The 19,610-nt window shown below is 47.4% G+C and overlaps 1 protein-coding gene across 2 annotated transcripts in view; it reads left to right on the top strand.

The window, feature by feature from the left end:
* The window catches only part of CCNI (cyclin I), a 54,256-nt gene extending 34,908 nt beyond the window's left edge, over positions 1 to 19,348 (top strand). For both annotated transcript variants that reach the window (XM_035112148.2, XM_035112149.2), the window contains exons 3-7: positions 9,922 to 10,056; positions 11,841 to 11,915; positions 13,266 to 13,406; positions 14,922 to 15,152; positions 17,606 to 19,348. In XM_035112148.2, coding sequence (XP_034968039.2) covers positions 9,922 to 10,056; positions 11,841 to 11,915; positions 13,266 to 13,406; positions 14,922 to 15,152; positions 17,606 to 18,058 — 1,035 coding nt within the window. In that variant the 3' untranslated portion in view covers positions 18,059 to 19,348. The remainder of the gene's footprint in view (positions 1 to 9,921; positions 10,057 to 11,840; positions 11,916 to 13,265; positions 13,407 to 14,921; positions 15,153 to 17,605) is intronic.
* Positions 19,349 to 19,610: the final 262 nt, after the last annotated feature.

Genomic DNA, 19,610 nt, shown 5'->3' with positions numbered 1-19,610 from the left:
AAGAAGTTAAGAAAGCAATAAAAGGACAAGTCAAAATCAATATAAAATATTTAATGCGATGGATGGGCTACTGCCTATCTTCAAACACAAATCCACAGACCACCTAAATGAAACTCGTGCACCACAAGTGCAAGCAAATCGCTTCCCCAGAACATTGGTGGTACCTTTGGTTGCGGACAGGATCCGTTCTGGAGGTCCGGTTGGATCCCCAGGTTTCTGCAACCTGAGGACCGCTTCTGTGCATGCGCGCGGGGCAAAACCCGGTCAAATACTAATGGGTTTACTGCTTTCTCATCCCGAAGTTTACGTAACCAGAGGGTTACGTAACCGGACGGACTGCTGTATTAGGTATGTGTGGAAAATCCAAGCCTAAACGAGAAAGATAATTCTAACATGGACACAGGTGTTCCTGTGTTGCATTGTTTTTATTTACAAGCCTGCATTAGATACTGGGGAATGAATACGGGTGATGGGGAGCTAGTTAGCCAGCCCCGCCGACTTTGGCATAGCTGTTCTTGAAGAAGCTCTCGCCTTGGCTCAAGGCCCAGGCAGGTTTCCTGTGTGCTGGCATCCGGACAGCGTGCAGGGATTGCCACCAGCATAACACAAATACCACGGATTATCCTGGATTTCCGGGCCCCGCTGGTACGGATCTAAGGAGCCTGGGTGGCAGGAAGGGCCAAGGGTCTCCAAGGCAGCTGTTAAAACTACGATCCCTGAGATGCAGGAGAGTTGCATCGGCTTCCAGCTATTCATTTTTTAAAATAAAAAAAATTGGGGTAGCAATTAACACAGAGGGAATGTTACTACAGGAAAAAGAAGGGGGGATGCCCAGGCTGCGGAGCAGCCGGTCAGAACATCTCGCTCTCTTTGTCTTAGCTGTGCGTACATCGGATACGTGTGGTGGAAGCACCTGTGGTCTGGAAGCCTCCTGTCTAGATTACTGCAGCGCTTTTTATGTGGGGCTGCCTTTGAAAAGGTTTCAGAAGTTGCAGCTGGTTCAGAGTCGGGCTGCAAGAGCATCATCTGGCTCCGGGTGATTTGGGTGGAGGGGGTGCACAGTGAGTACGATTCGGGGCTTTTCGCCTCTGGGCGATCCTGAAAACATTTTTATTTTATTTTTTGCAGCTGCCGAGCCACCTGCTTTAGCGCAAATCTGGCGTTTGCCGAGAGCTGGATGTGGGGGCACTGGAAATGCAAAAGCGGTTTTGCAAAGCCCCGCTTCTGGATCCGTGCCACCTTTGCTACATATTCCACCTCATCCTTTAAGCAGCTTGAAACCCTTTTAACCTCCCCGTGCCCCAGACTGCAGAAACCTGGTTATAGTTATGTAATCTTATGCAGGGTGAAATTCTGCTGTCCCTCAGACTGGTACGGTGGCTGCGTTCGTGTTGCCAAAGAACGGGAAATGCATAATACCCCCCCCCCCCGGAGTGTGCGTGCGTGCATGCACATTTATTTATTAATTATTGCTATAATTTAAATAGAAATACAATAGATTTCACCATAGTGGGGAAGGTTGCAGCTTGGGCCATAGCTCAGCGGGAGAGCATCTGTTCTGCCTGCCTGAAGTCTCAGCTTCAACCTCCAGCATCTCCCAAGTTGGGATGGGAATATCCCCTGCCTGAAAGTGTTGCGAATGCAGCTGGCCTATGTTCCTCTGTTGACCAAGCGACCTGTGTGGCTCAGTGTTAGAAACCTAATCAGGGAAATGACTGGCTGCTCTGTTAGTATTCCACGCCTCCGATGCTGCAGATGAGATGGGTGTAAATCACATGCCTGTCTGGGAAGAGCGTGGGAACGGAAGACAGTCTTATCTCTTCCGCTGTATGTACTATTGTACTGTACATTTGGCTTTTACTTGTTCCTGTTCCTTCTCTTGGAGCTGGAGAGAGAGGACGCCATGACTCCTTTGTCTGTACATAGTGCGTAAATAAATACGTAGATTAGCTCTACGATGCCTCACGCTTCTTGCTGTGTTACGCTAGAAGATTAGTGTGCATATATCATTTGATATCTGTCGCTGAAGCTCACTAGAGAAGAAAGGAAATGCCTTTTCCAGAGCTTCACATACTGGAGGATGCTCGGAGTTCGGGGGCTGCAGGGGCACCCCCAGGGCGTTTTCCAACATGCTCATGATGATGGGAACCAGCATTGAGTTTTACTTAACGGAATTCAATTATAGATGTTCACTTGCTTTTCTGCCAAGATCTGTATACCGTACTTTTCCATGTATTGTATGAGGTTTTCTGTACTACAAAATAAAGAAAAAATGGGGGGGGTCATCTTATACATGGGTAGTGCAGAGGGGGGACGGGCGATGGGTTGCACCCGTGAGCAGGATCTAGCGATTGGGTGGGTGAATTGTGTCCGCTGCAAGGGCTGCTTTTGATTGGCTGCTGCTTTGTCAAATGGGTGGGTTATTAGCGGATGTGACAAGGCCTGCTTTTGATTGGCTGCTGCTTCGGCAATTAGGCTTGCGTTGCTTGCGATTGTTAGCATTTGCCAGTTGGGTGAGTGATATTTGGTTCAGCATCCCCCCCAATTGCTTAGCAACCATGGGCATCCCCCCCAAAAAAGCTCAACAACTGGGTAATCCTCCACAAAAACTCTGTGCCATCTCCCCCCCATAGGGGGCATCTTATAGATGGAAAAGTACGGTAGTTGCTAATGGGGTGTAGGGTAGCAGTCCTCCTACAGTCCCGGAATAGGTAAAGGTAAAGGGACCCCTGACCGTTAGGTCCAGTCGTGGACGACTCCCGGGTTGCGGCGCTCATCTCGCTTTACTGGCCAAGGGAGCCGATGTACAGCTTCCAGGTCATGTGGCCAGCATGACTAAGCCGCTTCTGGCGAACCAGAGCAGCACATGTAAAACGCCGCTTACCTTCCCTCCGGAGCGTTACTTATTTATCTACTTGCACTTGACGTGCTTTCGAACTGCTAGGTTGACAGGAGCTGGGACCAAACAACATCGCGGGGATTCGAACTGGCGACCTTCTGATTGGCAAGCCCTAGGCCAGGCATCCCCAAACTTCGGCTCTCCAGATGTTTTGGACTACAATTCCCATCATCCCTAACCACTGATCTTCTTAGCTAGGGATCATGGGAGTTGTAGGCCAAAACATCTGGAGGGCCGCAGTTTGGGGATGCCTGGCCTAGGCTCTGTAGTTCAGACCACAGCACCACCCGCGTTCTTGGAATGCTTCAATACAATTTGGAATATCATAATTGTCTAAATTAATGTGCTATAAAAGAAAGACAGGTATAAAAACAGGTGCTATTAAAGAAACATATAATGAAAAGCAGGCAAACAAATTTCCAGAGAAACAAATTCTGTTTGTGATGTTCTGGAATAACAAGTTTCAAGACAGTATTCAACCTTAAACTTCTTTTGCCTTACTGTAATTATGTAGGATGTTTTCTAAGAGTATATATGTACAATTAGGCATTGTGTTTTTTTTAAATGCTTCTCTGGACCCAAAGCACCCATCTCCGAAAAACAAAATTTAACCATTATCTGCATTTGTTTTGGGTGTGTGTGAGCGAGAGAGACAGGCTAGGGCTTGTTTAATTGCACATTTTAATTCTGGCGGTTTATTTTAATGTTTGGATGGGATTTTTTTTGTGTGTGCATTAGTTAGGCTGCGTGTGGGTGGGTGTACATTTTTCGTAATTGGTTTTATACTTGTAAACGGACGCCATCTTGGCCATTGGGCAGCACATCAATTAATCAATTAATAATAGATGCACAGCTGATGCATGTAATACTCCTGTGGTCCACATCCAAGGCCATTTTCAACCTGTGTTGCTGCTCCTCCCTGCTGACATTGCGAGTCCTGCTCCAAGTAGACCCATTTGTAATAAATGGACTTGACTAACTTGTTTTCAGTGGGCTTGCTCTTGTTGAGTGTCAGACGCAACCCTCCGTGTCATTTTTGGTTTGCGATGATATTCTGGGGGGCCACGTTCCAGGCAGCAGGATTCTATGGTGTTTGCCATTTTGAAAGGATCAGATATTTTAGCTGAGACGTTGTGAGTTCAGATAAGGAGATATAGGATGCACTGAGGTCTCCTGGTTCCCAGGCAGGAATCTCCCCAAGCCCCAACTGGAGGTGCCAAGAATCAAACCTAGAACCTTTTGCTTGCAAAACAGAGACTCTACCACTGAACTACAGCCGTTTCCCCAAGGATCTGTGTGGATGGTACAGCTGAAAGCAGAGATGTCGGGACAAAGCCTGCCGTGCTAACTCTTGCAACTTCCTTGGGGTTCTTTCTTCCTCCCCATAGACCTGCTCAGGTGTAGGCGATGCTTGGGTGCAGCGGGTGGCGCTGTGGTGTAAACCACTGAGCCTTTCGGGCTTGCTGATCAGAAGGTCGGCGGTTCGAATCCCCACGATGGGGTGAGCTCCCGTTGCTCTGCCCCAGCTCCTGCCAACCTAGCAGTTTGAAAGCACACCAGTGTGAGTAGATAAATAGGTACCACTGCGGCAGGAAGGTAAACGGCGTTTCTGTGCTCTCTGGTTTCCATCACGGTGTCCTGTTGCACCAGAAGCGGTTTAGTCATGCTAGCCACATGACCCGGAAAGCTGTCTGTGGACAAACGCCGGCTCCCTTGGCCTGAAAGCGAGATGAGCGCCGCAACCCCATAGTCGCCTTTGACTGGACTTAACCGTCCAGGGGTCCTTTACCTTTTTACCTTTACCTGCAGTTAACCTTTCCCATGTTGAAAGGGAACAGTTTCCCCTTCCTATCCTAGCCCATTTATCCCTTCCTCTGACCAGGCAGGAGATCTCCCCAAACCTGTGGCCGAACCAACACTGGCATCTCAAATGTTGACCTTCGTGAAACCTGCCTACAAGTTTGTGTGGATGGCGTCTGGTCCAAAAATAAGTACTTCTAAGGACAGGGTGTGCTGACCATTGTTCACTAGCACAAACCATGCGATTCTCTTAACATTATCTCATGGTTTGCGGGGGGTATGCAGTTGACATTACACTCTGTCCTAAGCACTTACTTTGGACCAGGCTGTAAACTAGCTTGAAGGTTGCTTTGCAGGGGAGAAATGCTGTGTTTTTTAATCATGCATTTCCTCGCCTCCATTCATGAGCTAAGGACTGTGCCAGCACACCCTGTTCAGTCCCTGGCTGAAAGCAGTCAATACCAGAATCCACAGAGCTCTGCGTCGTATCCAGTGCCACTGTTCTGCTGGGGCAGAAGATTTCCATTTGTGCAACCGTGGATTGTTATTGTTAAACCACCCTGGGAATCTTTCTTTTTATTATTATGTTTATGTACTGATACTTATTCAAAGATGTACAGAAAAAAATACCCATTACAAAGCATCTTTTTTTAATAACGTACTGAGATAAAACAGCTACTTAATCTTACAAAAAAAGGAACAAAGTCAGAAGGAAGGAAATTCAAGAAAAGGATAAATCTAAGGAAAGCGAAAGCCAGTGAAAAGATAGAAAGGAAAAACTAAAGAAACAGTAAAATAAAAGGACTACCTGCAGCTACATATGCTACTCACTCTTTAAGATCCAGCCATTCTATCTTCTATAAACCAGTATTTTTTTCAATCTTCAAATCCAGATATTACAAGTCCTTTTTTTCCTTTCACTCAAAAAGTCCATAAGAAATTTCCAAACCTTAACAAATGATTTCTATCTAATTGAACATGTCAGTGTAGCCACCTCAGACAATACCAAATAAAAAATAAAAAAAAATCCTTCCAGTAGCACCTTTGTTGTTTAGTCGTTTAGTCGTGTCCGACTCTTCGTGACCCCATGGACCATAGCACGCCAGGCACTCCTGTCTTGCACTGCCTCCCGCAGTTTGGTCAAACTCATGTTCGTAGCTTCGAGAACACTGTCCAACCATCTCGTCCTCTGTCGTCCCCTTCTCCTAGTGCCCTCCATCTTTCCCAACATCAAGGTCTTTTCCAAGGATTCTTCTCTTCTCATGAGGTGGCCAAAGTATTGGAGCCTCAGCTTCAGGATCTGTCCTTCCAGTGAGCACTCAGGGCTGATTTCCTTAAGAATGGATAGGTTTGATCTTCTTGCAGTCCATGGGACTCTCAAGAGTCTCCTCCAGCACCATAATTCAAAAGCACCTAAGTAGCACCTTAGAGACCAACTAAGTTTGTCATAGGTATGAGCTTTCGTGTGCATGCACACTTCTTCAGATCAATACCAGTTATTTTATCAGCCATTCTTCCATAGGGGTAAGGCCGTGTCTTTCAATCTTTGTGCATGTAGAAGTGAAGCCGCAGTCATCGTCTATTGGAGTAGCCTTCTACAGTCCTGGAAACTGTAGTTCTGTGAGGGGGTATAGGGGGGTGTCTTCTAACCACTCTCAGCACCCGTAGCAAACCTAAGCTCCCAGGCTTCTCCGGGGTGTTTAAATTAGCATCGTAATGCATTAGATGTATAGTGGCAAATCCCACTCCCTAAAACCACGCAGCCCCTACAGTGGCTGCTGCTTCTCCTTTTGCAAGCGTTTTCTTCTCCAGGCCTTCCAAGATCTCCGGTCATGGATGGTTAAGTAAAGCACACTTGACTTGCATCTGGCTGTTCCAGCTATCCCTTTGGCTCTGCAGGTTTCTTAGAAATCACCTGAGGGGGCAGGACTTTTCCACAGATGCCAGGCAGCTGAATGCAAATATTCCAGAAGGCCAAGTCTTTGGGCACAAAGGGGCCATGTTAGTAGTGGGAGCAACTTGCGTTCATAGGCTTGAAACTCCGCTCCTCCCACAGCGCTGTGTAATTTCAGGAAGTGTGGGTGTAAACGGGGTAAAGGACTCAAATTTTCCACTCCCCGCGTCGTCGCAAACCCTGAGAGTCTCCTCCACCCTGGCCGTAACTTTCCGGTTAAACATTTGGGTGGTCCTTCAGCTAGAGGAGAACTTCTCCCGAAGCAAAACAGAAGCAGTCTGCTGTGCTAGCCTCATGCACCTAGGATCACAGTGTGCCCTGGATGGTAGCATCAGAGAATAGCCCTTCTGTCCGTCCATCAGTCAGTGTGATATCCCGCTTTTATCACTACCCTAAGGAGTCTCAAAGCGGCTAACGTTCTCCTTTCCCTTCCTCCCCCACAACAAACACTCTGTGAGGTGGGTGGGGCTGAGAGACAGCAAAGAAGTGTGACTAGCCCAAGGTCACCCAGCAGCTGCATGTGGAGGAGCGGAGACGCGAACCCGGTTCCCCAGATTACGAGTCTCCCGCTCTTAACCACTACACCACACTGGCTCTCTGTTTTGGGACTACAATTCCCATCAATCTGACCACTGGTCCTGTTAGCTAGGGATGATGGGAGTTGTAGTCCAAAAAAGCTGTCTGGCCAAGTTTGGCCATCACTGCTGTAGAGTAGAACCACAACTCCTGTTTGGACTACAACTCCTATCAGCTCCATGGGTTCCTCCCCCCTTTATTGAGGCACTGAGCCCTTCTCTCCATACTGGCCCCCTTCCTTCTTGTCAAGGAGGTCATGCCCACCCATTATTTTCCTTCTCCCTTGACCCGATTTATACAACCACGCAGAAGGAAGGCACAGAGCAGAGGGCTTACATGTTGACTTCACTGCATGGGCCCCAGTTCAAAGTGCTGGTTTTTGAGCTATAAAGCCTTAAATAGTTTAGGACCACAATACTTCCCACCTCTCCCCAGAGGAACCAACCCGGATTCTGCGATTGTCATCTGAGGCCCTTCTTTGTGTACTGCTTCCATGTGAAGTCCAAAGGGCGGCAACACAAGAAAGGGACTTTTCTGTGGTGGCCCCCTGTTCGTGGAATGCTCTCCCCAGGGAGGCCCGCCTGGTGCCTTCATCATACACCTTTAGGGGTTTTCATTTTGCATTTCTCTCTTGTGATCTTCGTATGTATGAAGGGCGGGTATACAGATTTAACAAATTCAATAATAAATCAAATAAACACCCACCTATCCCAGATGGGCGGTTGAGGCAGTGACTTGTTTAAGGCAAGTCATAATGCAGTGACTCGCAACAGGGTTTATGAGTTGTGGCTGTTGTGGATAATATCACAGTGGTACAGCTAAGGCATAATAATAATAATTTCAGGGCCAAGCAGTTGCGCAGTTACAGTGGTAGGTTCCCCTTTTGCAATTCAGGAAGGTGTTTTAGAAACCAGCTAGAGAAGAAAATAACTGGTGCATCAGGTTTGGGGTCCGTCGGAACGAGAGGTGGAAACTTGAGCTGTCTCAGAGGTGGAATTGGGAAGCTCTCCAAAGGGCATCGCACTCTGGGACAAGGAGTCCTCGAGAGCCGTGCCAAGGAATCACTTTAGTACCGTAGCAATGGCAGTTGTTCCTTCAAAGAAAAGCCCAGCCATATAAATTACCTGCTGCTGCTGCTGCTTAAGTGCAGTTTCTTTGGGACACCCGAAGCCGATCCAAGCTCTCGTTTTCGTCTCCTTTCTTCTGTTGACGCAGCGAGATCTTTTCTCAGTCCCGGCTCAGAAGGGACGCTCCTCCGGTTACCCCAGATAAATAGCAATAATGGAAGCTTTTGGACCGAAATTAATGCAAGCCGGAGGTCATGGCCTTGCCGTCAGATGAGATTTATGGAAAAGCAGGCTGGCTGCTCTGTCCCTCTGCGGGTTTTCATGGGAGCACTGTTTCTTTTTTTTAAAAAAAAAACCCTGTATCATAGCTGAAATGCATTTGCTCAAGATTGCACATCTCTTGACTTCAATGGATGTAACATGAAAACAAGTGTCAGCAAGCCTGCCCAGATACATAATTTCGTTATCTTTCTTAGGCTTGCTGATTTTATCTGCGTTTCACTGATAATTATCTTACACAGCCTTGTTTCTTTAAAACAAGCTTTTTAACTGCGTTTTATAGATAATTTTATTACAGCACACTGCTACTGCTTAGAGAGTTTCACGACTTAGTGGGCTGTAAATCTTTCTAAATGAAATTAATAAATGGCGTTTGGATTTTAGGGACACTCTAACCCAGGCACCCCCAAACTGCGGCCCTCCAGATGTTTTGGCCTACAACTCCCATGATCCCTAGCTAACAGGGCCAGTGGTCGGGGAAGATGGGAATTGTAGTCCAAAACATCTGGAGGGTTCAAAGTTTGGGGATGCCTGCTCTAACCAAATACTTTGTGAAAGTGCATTATTTTCTTTCTTTCTTTCTTTCTTTCTTTCTTTCTTTCTTTCTTTCTTTCTTTCTTTCTTTCTTTCTTTCTATAAAACTTTTATATCCTCCTGCCCCCCCCCACTCCAATTTGGACCACATGAGTGACTAATGACCAGAATAAACAAAAGGGCCGTGCAAGATCTAAGACAAAAGTCACAAAAAGTGCAATAAGAACCTACTGGCAATCAAACTGCACCCAGAAAATAACATTTCCTTATGGTCCCAAAGCCTGGCCATATGAAAAGGTCTTTGGCCTCCTCTTAAACACTGCGGCGGTGGGGAGAGGACCAGATTCCACTGGAGCAGGGAGCTTCCATAGGTATAGCTGGTGCCATTGAGAACTGCCTTCCAAAGCAATTTTAAGTCCCTTGATTTTGGAAGGAGAATTGGGCAGGAGCATAGCTCCCCCCCCCAAAAAAAGCGGTGTTTGAAAGAGCCAGGCTTCGGTATTTTGACTTGTAAAAGCAGCACCCAAGTGAAGTGGAGTGGAGTTCAGCTCTGTTGCCCTGTCCAGTTTCGAACCCTTAACCTTCCAGGGATATAATAGACAGCATTTGAAAGTCTTGTGAGAATCTCCACATTAATTGTTTGCTGTCCCCCCCCCCCCCATTCTGTAATGTTTGAAGTGGTCTCTTGGGCAGCCTTCAGATTCTGTTATGATGGGTCCCCCCCCCTTTGTACGTGTGCTGGGAGCTATTTGACGTTCTCATTGGTGTTTTGTGTTCTCTCTCTCTCTCTCTCCCTCTCCACCCCCCTCCAGGATGTAGGCATTTCTCCAACCCAGCGGGACGAAGTGGTTCAGTGGATGGTCAAACTCAAGTTCCAGTTCCACCTTTACCCAGAAACGTTGGCCCTGGCTGTCAGTCTCTTGGACAGGTTTTTAGCTGCCGTGAAGGTAAATATTTGACCCTCGGGATCTTGGGAACGATCTGTTCAACTGTTTTCAAAAAAGCAGTTTTGTTTTTCCTTCTCCCATCTCCCGCACTTGGCCCCTGTGAGATCATTTCATGCAGCAGTTTTGCTTCTGCTCAAAGATCAAATCCTTGAGCATCCCTGTCTCCTGTGCGGACAAGCTGAAGCAAAATAAAATAACCAGTTTGTGTGTAAAGGAAGAAGTTTATTTGTTTTATTTAAAGCATTTGTAAACTAGGCCTTTTTTATGCCTGCAACAGAAAACCAACAAACATTATCAGCTACCGCAGAGTTAGACCTGCAGTGGGCAACATCTGTCCTAATTAGGAACATAGAATTGTAGAGTTGGCCGGGGACCCCAAAGATCATCTAGCCCAACCTCCTGTAAAGGAGGAATCTCGGCTGACACATCCATGGCAGATGGCTACCCAACCTCTGCTTAAGAACCTCCAAGGAAGGAGAGGCCACCACCTCCCGAGGGAGACCGCTCCGCTGTCAAACAGCTCTTACAGTCAGAAAGTTCTTCCTGGTGTTTAGTCGGAATCTCCTTTCTTGTAACTTGAAGCCATTGGTTCGAGTCCTACCCTCCAGAGCAGGAGAAACAGGCTTGCCCCATCTTCCATGTGACAGCCCTTCAGACATTTGAAGATGGCTACCCTATCTCCACTCAGTCTCCTCTTTTCCAGGCTCCCTCAACCATTCCTCATAAGGCTTGGTTCCCCCAGACCTTTGATCATCTTGGTTGCTTTCCTCTGCACATGTTCTAGCTTGTCAGTATCTTCCTTAGATTGTGGCGCCTAGAACTGGACCTGCCCTCTGGAGCAGGAGAAAGCAAGCTTGCTCCTTCTTCCATGTGACAGTCCTTGAGATATTTGAAGGTGGCTAACTTACCTCCTCTCAATCTCCTCTAACATAGCTAGCCTCGTGGCCAGGAACATAGCAAGCTACCTTATACCAAATCAGACCATTAGCTCAGTAGAGTGGTACCTCGACTTACGAATGATTCTACTTACGAAGGAGAAAAATGGCCGCACGCTAACGATTTTTTCCGACATCCAAAGGGAGCAGGGAGCGCAGCGGCGGAGAGGGCAATGATCCGGCAGGAGGCCGGCAGGGCAGCGGCGGTGAAGAGGGCCGGATGAAAGGCTCCCTCGAAGAAGCAGGAAGCGCGGTGGCGCGGCAGGCACGACGACAGCGGGGGGGGGGGAAGCGGAGCGCTGAGATGTGACCGCCGATCAGCTGTTCCGTGGCTTTAAAGCGGTCTCCCTCGGCAAAGCCGGCAGAGCGGCGGTGGCGGCGAGGGCAGCGATCCAGCCAGCGCTTCCTGCTTCTTCGAGGGAGCCTTTCATCCGGCCCTCTTCACCGCTGCTGGCCTCCTGCCGGATCATTGCCCTCGCCGCCGCTGCGCTCCCTGCTCCGTGGTGCGAGACCACTGCGGCCGTTTTTCCCGCGGCTTTGGGGCTTTTTTCTAGGCTCCGGAACGAATCCATCTGTTTCCAATGCATTCCTATGAGAAACCGCGATTCGACTTACAATTTTTTTCTACATACGAATGTGCGTTCGGAACGGATTAAATTCGTAAGTCGAGGGACCACTGTATTGCTTGCACAGAGTGGCAGCTGCTCCTCAGTTTGGGATTGAACCGGGTGCCTTCTGCTTTCAAGGCAGGCATCCTGCCATTGAACCACAGCCTCTCCCCCTGCTGCTCTTGCCTGCTGGCCCTCCGAAGACGCCGTTCCTTAGCTCTTCCTCTTTTCTCTCTCCTAGGCCCGTCCAAAGTACTTGAACTGTATTGCAATCAGCTGCTTCTTCCTCGCTGCCAAGACCATTGAGGAAGATGAGGTGAGTGCTTTCCCCGAGGGGGGGGGGCAGAGCCACCGCGTTTGCATTGCACCACCCTCTTCGGAAAGCTGTCGCAACACGCTTGCGGTCAGGGCTGCCTTGCCAAAGCAGTAGTGAAAACGCTATGGCTTGGGTTGTTGTGGGCACAATAAGGATGGGGTGGCAGATCCCTCTCCTCCCTGCACCCCGTGGGGTTGGCACCCTGAGCCAACTGGCAGACAAAGGTTGAAGCACCCATTATTTCTTGTGCTCCCCTTCCCCCTGAATTTGATAAAAGACACACACACACACGAACTCGTCTTTGTTTCCTCCAACACCTAGTAACAATAGTCTTAAGGCAAAAATCATAGAATTGTAGAGTTGGAAGGGACCATGAGAGGTGGTAATAATAATAATAATAATAATAATAATAATAATAATAATAATAATATATTTATATCCCGCCCACGTGGGCGGCTCCCAACAGAAAATTAAAAGCACAAGAAAACATCAAACATTAAAAACTTCCCTAAACAGGGCTGCCTTCAGATGTTTTCTAAAAGTCAGATTATTTTTGGTTTCCTTGACATCTGATGGGAGGGCGTTCCACAGGGCGGGCGCCACTACCGAGAAGGCCCTCTCCCTGGTTCCCTGTAACCTCACTTCTCGCTGTGAGTGAAGTGCCAAAAGGCCCTCGGAGCTGGAAGGTCCTCAGGGTCCGGGCTGAACGATGGGGGTGGAGACACTCCTTCAGGTATACTGGGCTGAGGCTGTTTAGAGCTTTAAAGTTCAGCACCAACCCTTTGAATTGTGCTCGGAAACATCCAGCCCCCTGAAATGCAGGAATATTTCGCACAATGTGGGACTTGAACCCATGACCTTGCGATTAAAGAGCCTCATGACTTACTACCAGGAAAACGGAATGCCTGCCAGCAAAATGGTTTGAGGGGAACGGGCCTTTTCTGCAATTGCTCCCTGCTTGTGGAATGCTTCTCCCAGAGAGGCTCACCTGGGGCCATCATTACATGTCTTTAGGCAAAATCATTCCTCTATACCCAGGCCTTTGGCTATTTAGTAATCTATGGCCTGTTAAAGCTGGGGCGGGGGGGGGGCTGTTATTAAGAATGTTTTATTGTTACCATGTCCATTACTATGCTTTTTATTGCTTTTTTGTTTTTACACTCTGCATGGGATCTTTAAAAGGGTGGGACATAAACCGAAATCGTCATCGTCCAGCAATCCGTGCAACAATTGGGTGATGATTGCTCTTCCCAGATCACCCAATGTACTTCTGGACTGAGCATAGGTTTGGACCTGGGGCTTGCAGCCTGCCTCATAGCAACTGTTTTCTTTCCGCTCTGACTTTTGCAGAGGGTTCCAGTACTGAAGGTGTTGGCCAGGGACAGCTTTTGCGGCTGTTCCCCAGCTGAGATTCGCAGGATGGAAAAGATCATTCTGGACAAGTTGAACTGGGATTTGCACATAGCCACACCCCTGGACTTCCTTCATATTGTAAGCACATCAATCAAAGGCGTTTTTTTGGGGGGGGGGAAGAGAATAGAGTAGGAAGCTTTCGGGGGTGTTGGGTGGAAAAGGGGACAACTCTATCCAGCCTGCAGGAACTGGGGAGGGAGGTAACATATATTCCTTCATGCCAGGCCACTCTTTCAAGTGTTGTTGTTTCCGTACAAGACCCTTTGGGATGGAATAAATCAGAATTAAAACTTGGATTGCATCAGTGGTCAGGGGCCATCGCTGTGTGTTTTCCACAGCGCCACCGTGCAAATGCAGCACAGAATTCACTTTCGTTTTTAAAGGCTTTCTACAGGTGAAACTCGGAAAATTAGAATATCGTGGGAAAGTGCATTTACTTCAGTAATGCAGCTTATTATTATTTATTTTTCTTTTAATTTTTACAAATGCTTTCTTTTGGAAATTCCACAGTAAGAAAACAAATAGTTACAATAATACAAAAATAAAATAAACATCGCTATTACATTTCATTAATTACATTCCATTTATAATTGACCCGCCTAACGACAAATAATTACAATTACAACAAATAAAGGCTTGGCATATCTTGCTTTGCATGTCATGCATCTATCTCATATATTGGTTTCACCTTTTAAGTTGCATTACTGAAATAAATGCACTTTTCGACAATATTCTAATTTTCCAGGTTTCACCTGTAATTCTGAAGGTTTTGGAGCTGAGTGAGGAAATGTGTAGGTTCGCCTGGGAGGATTTGCTGACCTCTAAACCACTGAGCCTCTTGGGCTTGCCGATCAGAAGGTCGGCGGTTCGAATCCCCACGGCGGGGTGAGCTCCCGTTACTCTGTCCCAGCTCCTGCCAACCTAGCAGTTTGAAAGGACACCGGCACAAGTAGATAAATAGGTACCGCTGTGGCGGGAAGGTAAATGGCATTTCCGTGCACTCTGGTTTCCATCATGGTGTCCCGTTGCGCCAGAAGAGGTTTAGTCCTGCTGGCCACATGACCCGGAAAGCTGTGGACAAACGCTGGTTCCCTCGGCCCATAGTTGCCTTTGACCGGACTTACCCGTCCGGGGTTCCTATACCTAGAGAGGGTGGTGAGATCTTGGAAGAACACTGAGGATGTTCTAACTCTGGATTTCCAGAATGACACCCTTCAAATTGGTTTCAAAGCCATTTAACCCCAGCCACCGAGCCCTGCGAGTTACCGGTGTGTGTGTGTGGCTTTAAAACAGCATTAGACAAATGGGTGGAGAGACGGGTATCTATGGTGTTGTGCTCAAATCCTGCTTGCAGGTTTCCTGTGGGCATCTGGTTGGCCACAGTGAGAACAGGATGCTGGACACCATTGTCCTGATCCAGCAGGCTGTTTTTAGGCTCTTTTTTGTGTGTTGACACTCTAGCCAACTCTAGTAATCTCTAGCTGGGAAACGGCGCTGCCTTTCCTTTGGCAGAATTGGTTTTAAGCTGAATTTGTGCCCTCAGGGCAGCCGTTTCGTAAGCCGCCTTAGTTACGCTGCCCTTTCTCTCCCAAGTTCCACGCGGTGGCCTTATCCACCAGGCCTCAGCTGCTGACCACCTTGCCCAAGATGAACCCGTCTCAGCATGTGGCTCTTCTCACCAAGCAGCTGCTCCACTGCCTGGCCTGCTACCAGCTGCTCCAGTTCAAGGGGTCCATGCTGGCGTTGGCCATTGTCAGCCTGGAAGTGGAGAAACTCATCCCCGACTGGCTCGCCCTCATCATCGAGCTTCTCCAGAAGGCACAGGTAGGCCTGGCGCGATGAGGGAGCAGCCCTGAGGCCTAGTTGAGAAGGACAAGCCTTGCCTTTTCACCGCAGGCGCTATCTTGGAATTTAGCATGGACTGAACAGGGCTTTTCCCTCTTGGCCTGCTAATGAGAGAAGGGGGGTTTCCTTACAGACTTGGGTTTTTCTTACCGGATGGTGACTCCATCCCAAGAACACCCCTATCTGCCCAAAGCCCTCCTACCCAATCCTTTGTCTCCTTCAGAGAAGATCTCATAGCCTTTGCTAGTTTGTTGCCCCTTCCCCAGCCTGCTGAGACTGATGGGAACTGTTGTCCAGAACATCTGGAGGGCACCAGGTTGGGAAAGGTTGCCTAAGACGTCCCAGAGTGCCGATTTTAACCTTATGGTTTGGGACCCCAATGTCGGCTCTCACATGAACCTGTCCGAACATTGCAATAATGTTTGGAGAGCCATCTCTCTAAGGCCTCGACCTTGCAAGGTGCGGTGGGCAGAGTATGATTGGGCGATTTTGTTACCAGCACCAGGCAAAAAGGGTTTTCATCTCGTCATCCTCCCTTTAGATTGCTCCCCTCCCTTTTCTTGCTTGAATTTGTCATTGTTTGAGCTATGCTTCTAAGGCATCCTGGGAGTTTTGTCTTAAACTGGAGGACTGAATGTCTTAAATCGGGGATGAGCCACTTTCGGCCTAGGTGTTGCTAGACTCCAACTCCCATCATTCCTGAACATTCGCCATCCCGGCGGCTGAGGCCGATGGCCAGTTGGAGTCTAGCAACATCCAGCAGTGTGTGGCACCCATTCTGCCTATACAGTGGTGCCTCGCTAGATGAATTTAATTCGTTCCACGGGTCTTTTCTTATAACGAAAAATTCGTCTAACGAATGCCATAGGAATGCATTGAATTTTTTTTTTTGCCCATAGGAACACATTAATTGAATTTCAATGCATTGCTATGGGAAACCGCGATTCGCTAGACAAATTTTTCATAAAACGAATTCGTCTAGCGAGGCAACCTCTGCTCGAAAATTCCTTTCGTTAAGCGGAAATTTCGTTTAGCGGGGCATTCGTTAAGCGAGGCACCACTGTATTAAGCACCAACCCTTCACTTTGCAGTGCCTAACACAGGCCGAATCCAGGCTTGCTCACAGGTTGCGCTGAACAACCCCTCTCTCAACACGGGGAAAAACATTTGTGCAAAAAAGTGCACACGTCTTGGGTTTGCACAGCTCAACTGTTGGGTGCATAGGCTGTGCACTCGGGTGATGACTTTTTCATTTTCCCCCTCAAAAATTATTTCCTGTAGCACAAATGGATGAACTTTTGCCTATTAATGACTAAAATGAGGTATATTCCATTGAAATATTAAAAAAGGTTACGCACAAACCGCTTTTAATTTTTTTGTATGCCGTTTCCCATTTCATAAAATTGTATTAACAATTCTATATATATTTCGTATCAAATTTGGACACAACACCACATTCCACAATGGAATTTTGGTATTTGTTGGAAGCCGCCCAGAGTGGTAGGGGAAACCCAGCCAGATGGGTGGGGTATAAATAATAAATAAATATAATGGGGAGTGTTCTTAGCAACATAGGGTATACAAATGTCACACCTGCGCAAGGTAAAAGCCCCTTTTTGGGACCTCAAAACTCAGCCAGCAGACCCTGCCAGGCATGCTGGGAAAAGAAACCTACAGGAGAGGTAGCAAAACATCGCCCTCTAGCGGCGCCTATACTGTTACTGCAGCTAAAAAAAGCTTCCTTGTGTGTTTGATGACCCTTTATAATGTTGTATATATGCGACTCTAAAGCTTGGGTTCAATTTTATATCTGCTTACAGTGACTTCAAAAATGGTAAAAAAAAAAAACCTGATAAATAAAAATGTTAAAATCATTCTGTGCGTGAGGTTTTTTTTAAAATCAAATCTCTTTGAAATCAAATCTTTAATGAAAGCTCATCAAATTATGATACAGTGGTGCCTCGCTAGACGAATTTAATTCATTCCACGGGTCTTTTCTTATAACGAAAAATTTGTCTAGCGAATCCCATAGGAATGCATTGAATTTTTTTAAATTTTTTTTTGCCCATAGGAACGCATTAATTGAATTTCAATGCATTCCTATGGGAAACCGCGATTCGCTAGACGAATTTTTCATAAAACGAATTCGTCTAGCGAGGCAACCTCCGCTCGAAAAATCCTTTCGTTAAGCAGAAATTTCGTTAAGCAGGGCATTCGTTAAGCGAGGCACCACTGTACAGGGAAATGAGGTTGTAAAAAAAGTCATCACCCGACTGTGCACATCACACAGGAATACAGCTCGGCTATTTGCATGCGCAGGAGCAGGGATTTTAGGAGCTTGTGATTGGTTGGTGATAAAAGCTTTGGCGCATCTGCAAGCTGGCAGAGGGGTGACTCTTTGCTCTGCTTCTTCCTCTCCTCTCTGAACCCAGATGGACAGCTCTCAGCTCATCCACTGCCGGGAGCTCGTAGCCCAGCACCTTTCCAGCCTGCAGCCGTCTCCGCCGCCCAACTCGGTCTACGTCTACACCCCCCTCAAGCACAACCTGGTGACCTGCCACGCCGGACCGGGCTTCCGATTCCACCCAGGCTCAAAGGACAACCGCAAGCCAGAAGTGCCAGCCAAGACCTCCGCCGCCGCGCGCTCTCGGCGGCAGCGGCGGCCGGCTCCCGGCAGGTGCAAGCAGGCCACGGCCAAGCGCAAAGTGGAGGAGATGGAGGTGGACGACTTCTACGACGGCATCAAGCGCCTGTACAACGAGGAGAATGCTCCAGAGGCCGTAGCCCTAGAGGGCAAAGCCGCCTCCGCCTGCGGGGCCGACGCGTCGCGGCAAGCGGCGGCCGCGTCGCCCTGCCCTCCCTTGCAGCCTGTTTCCGTTATGTAGCTAGCCACGCCGTTGTACGGCGCAGCCTCTGGCAGAAAGAGGCTACTTCCTGCGCCCGTGGCAGCGGGCAGCAATAACGGCTACTGCGCTGACAGGAGCGAAGGCCGTACCTTTCAGGGCCGAAACAGAAGGGAGCTAAAATATCCTTTAAAAAAAATATTCCAGCCCACCCCCCACCTTTCCTTGTGTGGCTAATTATAGTTCAACTATGATTTAAGTACTTAAAAATTAAAAAAAAAACAACCACAAAAAATATAAAAAAACCTTTTAAAAATGACCCAAAAACCAAACAAAAAAAGTAGCGGAAAATTGTTTCTTATCTAGTGTCCTCCATTCCACTGTTTTATTAAATCTGCTGTTTTGTGTGTTGTAATTCCATCAACTGCGTTGGAGATTTCACACGGAGTGTGCAAAAAATCCTTTCCAAAGTTCTAGCTTTGCAGCCTCTCGTTCTGAGTTAGTTTCATTCTGAGAGCACCCTCTTCACCTAATCCTCTTTTTTTCTGGATGTCTTGTGTGTGACTTCCTGTATTTTTGCACTTTTACTTGGGCAGCCTTCCGTTTTAGACAGGAAATTCCTCCTCATCCGTCTCTCTTGGTCCCGTCCCCCCCGGTCATTTAGCACTTTGGTGTTTTAAATGTGATATCTAAAATTAGGTCTGCATTTAAAATCGGAGGGGCGGAGAAAGGGGGAAGGGTGCTTGTGAACTGTCCTACATTAAATAAAATTTAAACCCAGATCTTCGCAACGGGAGATTGCATTTGGACAGTTGTATTTTTGCTTTGGATAGTTCAATTCGCAGGCATAAGAGTGAGCATCTTAAATTTTTACACAAGAGCGGAAGCAATCTTTCTGGCTGCCATTAGATTGACCAAAGCAAACACTTTAATGGGCTTTTACACAAGCGCACACATGTATACGTACACAAGTTGAATGACATGTGCATCAAATGCAAAATGTAATTTAACGGGGAGGAAAAAAACCTCCGGTGATGTTGGCACTGCTGTTTGTCTGCGCTGGGGCAGTTTAGTAATTGTGAGTTTTCACTTGTAATATGTAAAATGATCAGCACAAGAGTTCTCTCCCCCACTCCCCAACTTTTATGTTTGTGTAACTTTTAAGCCTTGAAGGAGGAGCAAAGAAAACCTCTAAAGAGTGTACTTGAGCTTCTCGTAAGGATCTCGATTTTAAAGCTCCCTTTACAGCCCCCTTGGAAGGTACTGCATTCAGCGGTCATACTGGGGAAAGTCTTCTGGTAGCAATAAAAAAACAAAACATGTTGTCCTTCAGTTTGCGAGTCTTGTCTTTTGTTTTCAAAACAGGTTCGGGACGGAAGGAGTCCTCAACCTAGCACCTGTCTGCTTATTGAAATTCAAACTCCCGTCCTCATTTTATGCCAAGGCCACTGACGGAAAGAAATGGTCCTGCGACATAACATGGGCTTTTGTCCTCCTCTCAGCGCAAAGTTTCTCTGTCCTTTATTATTCTTTAATTTCCTACCTCTTAACGAAGCAGCGGAAGGAGCTGCTTGATGAGCACTGGTAGAGATCT

Source organism: Zootoca vivipara, chromosome 9, assembly GCF_963506605.1.
Source record: "Zootoca vivipara chromosome 9, rZooViv1.1, whole genome shotgun sequence".
Lineage (NCBI taxonomy): Eukaryota > Metazoa > Chordata > Lepidosauria > Squamata > Lacertidae > Zootoca > Zootoca vivipara.
This window is presented reverse-complemented; position numbering and strand designations above follow the sequence as displayed.